Here is a 10,201-nt window from a genome sequence, read left to right as displayed (position 1 = left end):
AAAAGTTGGAAGCAAATAAAGCTATTGAGAGCCAAAGCTATTGTTGGAACCATTTTACGGTCTCTGAAGAGAAATATGTGGTGTGGTTCTTTGAAGAACCATACAAAAATCCCAAAAGCAGAAATGTTTTGGCCCCTGCAGGACCCGGGATTGAATAGCCCTGCTGTAGAGTTTTAAGGACTTATTTGCATATATCGCAGGGTGGCTTTTGAGTGAATTTTAGGTACCATTGCCACCCATAACTTTGTTTTCTAGTGACAGAGACATTGTTTGTTTTTGTTGCATTCTTTCATTTTCAGTCCTGTAGCCTTCACCAGGTGAGATTCAACGTGAATATGTCATTATTCATTATTTTTTAAACCCTAATAACAGTGGCCTGAAACTCATGGTGGCTCGCGAGATGATGTGTAATTCCTATTGGAATCCAGCCAGACTGGAGATATTCAACATGTAGAGGTTTTTATTCACCCACAACCTGCATTCAGAATGACTGCCAGTGTCGAGAAGACAAATATGAGAGACTACCTTAAACATATAAACTGGGACATCAAATTCAGTAACGGGTGCAATAAGTCCAAGTAACAGATTGGAATAGTTTAGAAAAATGCTTTTATTTATATTTAACTACCATAAGATTGATGAATCAATTAATGTATATGCATAGATATTGAAACAAACAATTTCAAAAATCTAACTGCAATAGAGAATGCTGGGAAATATGATAATGATGGGAGTGGTTTTGGTTCAACTCTGGTTATTAACACCAACACTGGGTGGTTATTTTACACCACTTACTGTTCATTTAACTCTTTAGGGTGTTAATTTAACTCTTCATTCAACACTATAAGTGTTACACTGAGAAGAAGAAAAAATGAACATTTAGTTTGTTGTGCTGAAACGTTACACTGAAAAATCAACACTAGCTAAGACTGCCCAATTTGCTGTGTGCTGGTATGAAAGGGACACAGCTGCAGGCTTCCATACATTTTCAAGAACCTTGTAGAATTCTGAAGAACCATTTGATGCCATGTTAAGAACCCCACACTTCACTCAAAGGTTATTGTATCTGGCAAGAGCCCTCCAGGGAACCTGAAGAGCTGAGGAAGAACCATTTCGGGTAAGAGCCCTCCAGGGAACCTGAAGAGCTGAGGAAGAAACCATTTTTAAGAACCTTCATCTTTTTCAGCATTAAAGAAAGAGTACTGTTCAGACAACATTGTCTTTGCAAAGAAGCGTCTGATACTTTATTTATGCAATTTAGGAGTGTGTAAATAGCTCTGCTTGACGTATTTAATCTTGAATTAATTAATTAATTGAGAACAAATGATATCTTACGATAAGGACCTTATTTGTATTTATATGGGACTGTGATGGTTGTGCTGCAGATACATGTGGATGCTTGTGTGTAGGGTCTACTGTAGGGTCTACTGTAGTGTCTACTGTAGTGTCTACTGTAGTGTCTACTGTAGTGTCTACTGTAGAGTAGGACTGTTGATGCTCTGGTCTACTGTAGAGTAGGACTGTTGATTGCTCTGGTCTACTGTAGAGTAGGACTGTTGATTGCTCTGGTCTACTGTAGAGTAGGACTGTTGATTGCTCTGGTCTACTGTAGAGTAGGACTGTTGATTGCTCTGGTCTACTGTAGAGTAGGACTGTTGATTGCTCTGGTCTACTGTAGAGTAGGACTGTTGATTGCTCTGGTCTACTGTAGAGTAGGACTGTTGATTGCTCTGGTCTACTGTAGAGTAGGACTGTTGATTGCTCTGGTCTACTGTAGAGTAGGACTGTTGATTGCTCTGGTCTACTGTAGAGTAGGACTGTTGATTGCTCTGGTCTACTGTAGAGTAGGACTGTTGATTGCTCTGGTCTACTACAGAGTAGGACTGTTGATGCTCTGGTCTACTGTAGAGTAGGACTGTTGATTGCTCTGGTCTACTACAGAGTAGGACTGTTGATGCTCTGGTCTACTGTAGAGTAGGACTGTTGATGCTCTGGTCTACTGCAGAGTAGGACTGTTGATGCTCTGGTCTACTGTAGTGTAGGACTGTTGATGCTCTGGTCTACTGTAGAGTAGGACTGTTGATTGCTCTGGTCTACTGCAGAGTAGGACTGTTGATTGCTGATTGCTATGTACAATCATTTTTGTCTTTTAGCCATAATATGTACATTATACATTGTGTGAATTATAGTGTGTTTATGGGCTATTTTATAAAACAATCGGATATTGAACTGTAGCCATTGATGAAGTATGTGAATGTTACACTAGCATGATATAAATTCAATAACACACATTGTTTCATCTCTCTCGATATAAAGTGAAATTCAACCAGCTTTTACCAAAATGAGTAGGTGATGGTCTGTTTATTATTTGTCTACCTGAGAAATGTGAGTTAAAATAAAATAACAAGTAAATCGAAGTTTCAAAATGCATCCACGTATTATTCATCTGTTTATCGTTCACGTGTCTTTAATCATTTGAAAGCTTCGACATTGATACTTTGAAAGACAGATCATTATTGTACGGAACTGAGAGACAACAGCTCCGCCCTGGAGGCGGGGAATATGCAAATATACAACCAATCAAACGTACACTTCCTGTAACAACTTGCACGATGAAACGTCACTTGCCACGTCTTGACACTGCGGGCGCGCTTGTTCCAGTGAGTGGCAAGTTCTACAAGTTTTGAACAAATATCTTTTCTCCTATCAAAAGCTATAATTTTTGCTGATATCAGTTCTGAAATGTTCCTGGTTTGTTTGAGCTGGTTTTGCACTTCGCTGCTAGTGTTCGTCAGTGGAGGGAAACTTCCAGAGGCCGAGGTAAAAATCACAGTTCTGCACAAACCTTTCCTCTGTCATCGCAAGTCGAAGTACGGAGACATTCTGCTGGTACACCATGAAGGATATCTTCAAAATGGAACTAAGTTTCATTCCAGGTTAGTTTGTTATGAAAACAACAATTGAAGGAAGCGTTTCCTGAACCTAGAAACGGTCAGATACATGTTTTTGCTGCTGTCTTAAAAAAATAAAGTGTGTGTGTGTGTGTGTGTGTGTGTGTGTGTGTGTGTGCGCGCGCGCGTGTGCTCGTGTTTCCAGCTACTCCCAGGGAGACAAGCAGCCTGTCTGGTTCACTCTGGGCATTAAAGAGGTGATAAAGGGATGGGATAAAGGCCTGCAGGGGATGTGTGCTGGAGAGAAGAGACGCCTCGTCGTACCTCCTGCCCTCGCTTACGGCAAGGAGGGGAAAGGTACACACACACACACACACATGCACGGCAGGTGTTGCCACTGTACTAAAGTTACTTCACTGCAATGTACATAGATGACACCACCCTGAATGGCACTAATGAACGTCATCTGTCTCCTCTGCGGCACCGTTGTAGGGTAGAAACGCTGCCTAAAGGTTGTACTACTAACTACTGCTCTGTGACGTCTTCCCAACGTGGAGCATTGGGAAGCACGTGAACGATGCTGTGAGCATGTGAACGATGCTGTGAGCATGTGAACGATGCTGTGAGCATGTGAACGATGCTGTGAGCATGTGAACGATGCTGTGAGCATGTGAACGATGCTGTGCTTTGCCCTGGTAAGCCCACTACCTAACCCTCGCCTACTTCTGTGCTTCAGTTGTAGCCTGAATCACTTTACAACACTTTGTTATTTCAAGAATGTTCCAGTGTTGGCACATCTTGGGTGTGTGCATCTTTATTAGTCTTGGTGTGTTTTCACATATAGTCCTTCACTTCACCTATCTCGTGGTCCGTGTCCTCTTTGCATTCACACTGCTATGTTTTAGAAAGGAACCAAGATATTTTTCCAACATTCACTCAATGCACTCTGGGTTTTTACGAAGTGCAGGACAAGCCATTTCATCAGAATGTTATCTGACAGCTAGATAAATATACAGCTAGATAAATGTACAGATAGATAAATATACAGATAGATAAATATACAGATAGATAAATATACAGATAGATGAATATAATATATAGCTAGATAAATATTCAGCTAGCTAGATAAATATACAGCTAGCTAGATAAATATACAGATAGATAAATATACAGATAGATAAATATACAGATAGATAAATATACAGACAGATAAATATAATATATAGCTAGATAAATATATAGCTAGATAAATATACAGATAGATAAATATACAGCTAGATAAATATTCAGCTAGATAAATAGATATACAGACAGATAAATATAATATATAGCTAGATAAATATACAGATAGATAAATATACAGATAGATAAATATATAGCTAGATAAATATTCAGCTAGATAAATAGATATACAGATAGATAAATTTAATATATAGATAGATATACAGATAGATAAATATAATATATAGCTAGATAGATATTCAGCTAGATAAATAGATATACAGATAGATAAATATAATATATAGCTAGATAAATATTCAGCTAGATAAATAGATATACAGATAGATAAATATAATATATAGATAGATATACAGATAGATAAATATAATATATAGCTAGATAAATATACAGATAGATAAATATATAGCTAGATAAATATTCAGCTAGATAAATAGATATACAGATAGATAAATATAATATATAGATAGATATACAGATAGATAAATATAATATATAGCTAGATAGATATACAGATAGATAGATAAATATACAGTGGGGCAAAAAAGTATTTAGTCAGACACCAATTGTGCAAGTTCTCCCACTTAAAAAGATGAGAGAGGCCTGTAATTGTCATCATAGGTACACTTCAACTATGACAGACAAAATGAGGGAAGAAATCCAGAAAATCCCATTGTAGGATTTTTTATGAATTTATTTGCAAATGATGGTGGAAAATAAGTATTTGGTCAATAACAAAAGTTTATCTCAATACTTTGTTATATACCCTTTGTTGGCAATGACAGAGGTCAAACGTTTTCTGTAAGTCTTCACAAGGTTTTCACACACTGTTGCTGGTATTTTGGCCCATTCCTCCATGCAGATCTGGGCAACACAGACTTTCAACTCCCTCCAAAGATTTCCTATTGGGTTGAGATCTGGAGACTGGCTAGGCCACTCCAGGACCTTGAAATGCTTCTTACGAAGCCCCTCCTTTGTTGCCCGGGCGGTGTGTTTGGGATCATTGTCATGCTGAAAGACCCAGCCACGTTTCATCTTCAATGCCCTTGCTGATGGAAGGAGGTTTTCACTCAAAATCTCACGATACATGGCCCCATTCATTCTTTCCTTTACACGGATCAGTCGTCCTGGTCCCTTTGCAGAAAAACAGCCCCAAAGCATGATGTTTCCACCCCCATGCTTCACAGTAGGTATGGTGTTCTTTGGATGCAACTCAGCATTCTTTGTCCTCCAAACACGACGAGTTGAGTTTTTACCAAAAAGTTATATTTTGGTTTCATGTGACCATATGACATTCTCCCAATCTTCTTCTGGATCATCCAAATGCTCTCTAGCAAACTTCAGACAGGCTTGTACATGTACCGGCTTAAGCAGGGGGACACGTCTGGCACTGCAGGATTTGAGTCCCTGGCGGCGTAGTGTGTTACTGATGGTAGGCTTTGTTACTTTGGTCCCAGCTCTCTGCAGGTCATTCACTAGGCCCCCCCGTGTGGTTCTGGGATTTTTGCTCACCGTTCTTGTGATCATTTTGACCCCACGGGGTGAGATCTTGCGTGGAGCCCCAGATCGAGGGAGATTATCAGTGGTCTTGTATGTCTTCCATTTCCTAATAATTGCTCCCACAGTTGATTTCTTCAAACCAAGCTGCTTACCTATTGCAGATTCAGTCTTCCCAGCCTGGTGCAGGTCTACAATTTTGTTTCTGGTGTCCTTTGACAGCTCTTTGGTCTTGACCATAGTGGAGTTTGGAGTGTGACTGTTTGAGGTTGTGGACAGGTGTCTTTTATACTGATAACAAGTTCAAACAGGTGCCATTAATACAGGTAACGAGTAGAGGACAGAGGAGCCTCTTAAAGAAGAAGTTACAGGTCTGTGAGAGCCAGAAATCTTGCTTGTTTGTAGTTGACCAAATACTTATTTTCCACCATAATTTGCAAATATATTAATTAGAAATCCTACAATGGGATTTTCTGGATTTTTTTTCCCTCATTTTGTCTGTCACAGTTGAAGTGTACCTATGATGACAATTACAGGCCTCTCTCATCTTTTTAAGTGGGAGAACTTGCACAATTGGTGGCTGACTAAATACTTTTTTGCCCCACTGTATAGCTAGATAGATATACAGATAGATAGATAAATAAATATACAGACAGATAAATATATAGCTAGATAGATATACAGATAGATAGATAAATAAATATACAGACAGATAAATATATAGCTAGATAGATATACAGATAGATAGATATACAGACAGATAAATATATAGCTAGATAGATATACAGATAGATAGATAGATAGATATACAGATAGATAGATATACAGACAGATAAATATATAGCTAGATAGATATACAGATAGATAGATAGATATACAGACAGATAAATATATAGCTAGATAGATATACAGATATTCCTACTTAAATTTTAGAAGCTAATAGATTGCATTTAGTTAAAATATGAGACATAATAACTGTAATCAGAAGATACTATTAACATGTAAATATTATTTGTAAGGGAATAAATAGGAGAAGAATAACTGCAGATAACATAATTCTGTTATTGAAAATGGTATACTCAATGTAGGCTACTTACTGCCCCTTTTAAGAGCTTGATGTTATAACCTACCTTTCATGTTGTGATTCATGTCTTCTCACACTACTCAAACCCAACAATGGAATAAACTGCTGATGACTCTCTTAGCCTTTAGCATTTCACTGTAAGGTCTGTCTATATACCCGTTGTATTCGGCACATGTGATCAATACAATTTGATTTGATCACATATTACAAACAATCTGAAACGAACCTGGACAGTCACTCTTCTGTGACACCGATGTGAGGGGTTTATGTCAGAAGTCTAGTGGGAGGGGTTTATGTCAGAAGTCTAGTGGGAGGGGTTTATGTCAGAAGTCTAGTGGGAGGGGTTTATGTCAGAAGTCTAGTGGGAGGGGTTTATGTCAGAAGTCTAGTGGGAGGGGTTATGTCAGAAGTCTAGTGGGAGGGGTTATGTCAGAAGTCTAGTGGGAGGGGTTATGTCAGAAGTCTAGTGGGAGGGGTTATGTCAGAAGTCTAGTGGGAGGGGGTTGTCAGTAGTCTAGTGGGAGGTGTTTATGTCAGAAGTCTAGTGGGAGGTGTTTATGTCAGAAGTCTAGTGGGAGGTGTTTATGTCAGAAGTCTAGTGGGAGGTGTTTATGTCAGAAGTCTAGTGGGAGGTGTTTTGTCAGAAGTCTAGTGGGAGGGGTTATGTCAGAAGTCTAGTGGGAGGGGTTATGTCAGAAGTCTAGTGGGAGGGGTTATGTCAGAAGTCTAGTGGGAGGGGTTATGTCAGAAGTCTAGTGGGAGGGGTTATGTCAGAAGTCTAGTGGGAGGGGTTATGTCAGTAGTCTAGTGGGAGGGGTTATGTCAGTAGTCTAGTGGGAGGGGTTATGTCAGAAGTCTAGTGGGAGGGGTTATGTCAGAAGTCTAGTGGGAGGGGTTATGTCAGAAGTCTAGTGGGAGGGGTTATGTCAGAAGTCTAGTGGGAGGGGTTATGTCAGAAGTCTAGTGGGAGGGGTTATGTCAGAAGTCTAGTGGGAGGGGTTATGTCAGAAGTCTAGTGGGAGGGGTTATGTCAGAAGTCTAGTGGGAGGGGTTATGTCAGAAGTCTAGTGGGAGGGGTTATGTCAGAAGTCTAGTGGGAGGGGTTATGTCAGAAGTCTAGTGGGAGGGATTATGTCAGAAGTCTAGTGGGAGGGGTTATGTCAGAAGTCTAGTGGGAGGGGTTATGTCAGAAGTCTAGTGGGAGGGGTTATGTCAGAAGTCTAGTGGGAGGGGTTATGTCAGAAGTCTAGTGGGAGGGGTTATGTCAGAAGTCTAGTGGGAGGGGTTTATGTCCAAAAAAAAATAAAAAATTCTGAAATGGACAAAGTCTGAAAACACCCTTACATGGCTTCCTCTCGTTGTCTCCTTTCCTTGGTCCACTCTTACTGGTTAGGTGAAAGCAACATCCCGGTAGGGATTAGGCATGTTTTCTTCAGCTATCCCTTCTTTTTAGAACAAATACCATTTTGTATGTATTAGAACTGAGTCCCGGCCTAGCATTCCAGTGACCTCCGATCCTGGTGTTGTGACCCCTGAACTCTGTCTGACCTCAGGTAAGATCCCACCGGAGAGCACCCTGACTTTTAACATCGAGGTGATGGAGATCAGGAATGGACCCAGGTCACATGAATCCTTCCAGGAAATGGACCTCAACGATGACTGGAAACTCTCCAAGGACGAGGCGAGAACACACACACACACACACACACACAGTAACATTATGCTGTCTGGCATACTTAAACAATGTTAAATGGATCTTCTCTCTGTTACAAACACAGACACGGACTGTTTGTTCACACTTATACCATGTGAAGGGATTCTCTCTGTCACACACACACACACACACACACACACACACACACACACACACACACACACACACACACACACACACACACACACACACCTTACTTTATATCCTGACTGCTCCCTTTTCCTCCCAGGTGAAGGAGTACCTGAGGAAGGAGTTTCAGCGTCATGGTTACCCTCCCAACGACACCCATCATGAGCAGATGGTGGAGGACATCTTTAAGAAGGAGGATGAGAACGAGGATGGCTTCATCTCCTCCAGAGAGTTCACCTACAAACACGATGAACTTTAACCTCTGACCTAATCAACTATACTTAGTTTTTTTTTTTTTTTTTTTCCCCTGGTCAGGTCAAACTTGGGAGGTCTTACTCCTATTTCTGTTCAGGGTAAAAGTTGCTCTTAGGCGAAGTTCTAGAATCAGTTTATGTTCACCATATTAGACGGCGTAGAACATAGGAAACTGACCTTAGATCAGTGTTAAAGGGGAAACGTCATCTTACATCAGTCCAAAACGGAATCGGGTTACATGAACATATGATCATTCTTTACATTAGACTAGCTGTGTGAATTGTGATGCTAGTGTGTGTGTGTGTGTGTGTGTCTGTGTTTGTGATATTTTTGGTTCAAGTTTATTTTTAAAAGTTTGTTAATAAAAACTGCTTATGAACCATTATTGAATATTTGGTTAAATGTTGTTTAACTGTTTTTAAGCGTCCTTTTGTTTTATATCTACAAGAACCTCTCCAGAGATATAGCATGTAAAACATTGATCACAGGATAACATCTTTGTGATATAGTTTCTAACAACATATTAGTGGTACCTGTTTTTTTGGGGTTTTCTTTACTGAATGTATTTTGTGTTCACTTTTTAGAGAGGGGAAAAAAAATTAAATAAAGTGACTGGCAACTTTTTACACAAACAAAACAATACATGTATTCCCTGGTAGTACTTGATAATACCGTATCACGTTTAGCCACTAGGTGGCACTGTTTACTAACGTGTCAGTGTTGATGAGACTGTAGATCGATAAGAGTTCAGGCGGTGATAGTATAGGGGGAAAAACATTGCTAATACATTTATAAAAAATTGTTTAAATGTAGTTTAACAACAAAAATTATATATATAGGGAGACGTATAACGGTGGCACCCTCATACTCAAATGAGATTATGAAAATACTCCATCCACATTGTCCTAACATGTGAGAAGTCGTTATTAACACAACGGGTTGAGAGCGTTGATATTTCTACTGAGAATCTCGTGTTCACTAATTTCTTACTTCTCCTGTTCTTTTATTTATTGTGTTTTTTGTTCTACTTTATTTGTATGTGCTAACATTGATATGAATTACTTCATTGTTGGGTTTGGAGATTTACAAGAAAGGCATTTCACTGTACGACAGTGCAGTTTCCTTTTCCTCTGTGTGAACGTATAGGGGACTGCTTGGTGTGTAACTGATGCCTTGAGCAGAAACGACTCAGATCCCATAATGAATAAACGACTCAGATCCCATAACACAGAAACGACTCAGATCCCATAATGAATAAACGACTCAGATCCCATAACACAGAAACGACTCAGATCCCATAATGAATAAACGACTCAGATCCCATAACACAGAAACGACTCAGATCCCATAATGAATAAACGACTCAGATCCCATAACACAGAAACGACTCAG

At 39.5% G+C, this 10,201-nt stretch overlaps 2 protein-coding genes across 3 annotated transcripts in view; both read left to right on the top strand.

Moving 5' to 3' along the window:
* Nucleotides 1-54, top strand: part of LOC110487842 (acetylcholinesterase collagenic tail peptide-like) — a 28,429-nt gene extending 28,375 nt beyond the window's left edge. For both annotated transcript variants that reach the window (XM_036971444.1, XM_036971443.1), the window contains exon 18: nucleotides 1-54. This exon is cut by the window's left edge and continues 820 nt beyond it. The gene's annotated coding sequence lies outside the window, so the exon portion shown is untranslated.
* Nucleotides 55-2,590: 2,536 nt separating this feature from the next.
* Nucleotides 2,591-9,449, top strand: fkbp14 (FKBP prolyl isomerase 14). The gene is made up of 4 exons (XM_036971558.1): nucleotides 2,591-2,936; nucleotides 3,097-3,248; nucleotides 8,265-8,392; nucleotides 8,655-9,449. The coding sequence occupies exons 1-4, from the start codon at nucleotides 2,743-2,745 to the stop codon at nucleotides 8,811-8,813; spliced, it is 633 nt and encodes a 210-aa protein (XP_036827453.1). The 5' UTR covers nucleotides 2,591-2,742; the 3' UTR covers nucleotides 8,814-9,449.
* The last annotated feature ends 752 nt before the right edge of the window (nucleotides 9,450-10,201 follow it).

This window comes from Oncorhynchus mykiss, chromosome 32, assembly GCF_013265735.2.
Source record: "Oncorhynchus mykiss isolate Arlee chromosome 32, USDA_OmykA_1.1, whole genome shotgun sequence".
Taxonomy (NCBI): Eukaryota; Metazoa; Chordata; class Actinopteri; order Salmoniformes; family Salmonidae; genus Oncorhynchus; species Oncorhynchus mykiss.
The sequence above is the reverse complement of the archived record's forward strand: the minus strand, read 5'-3'. Positions and strand labels throughout refer to the sequence as shown.

Coding starts and splice junctions, on each gene's coding strand:
- fkbp14 (XM_036971558.1), top strand. CDS start 2,743: ATGTTCCTGGTTTGTTTGAGCTGGTTTTGCACTTCGCTGCTAGTGTTC. Junction 2,937..3,096: donor GGAACTAAGTTTCATTCCAG/GTTAGTTTGTTA, acceptor TCGTGTTTCCAG/CTACTCCCAGGGAGACAAGC. Junction 8,393..8,654: donor GGAAACTCTCCAAGGACGAG/GCGAGAACACAC, acceptor TTTTCCTCCCAG/GTGAAGGAGTACCTGAGGAA.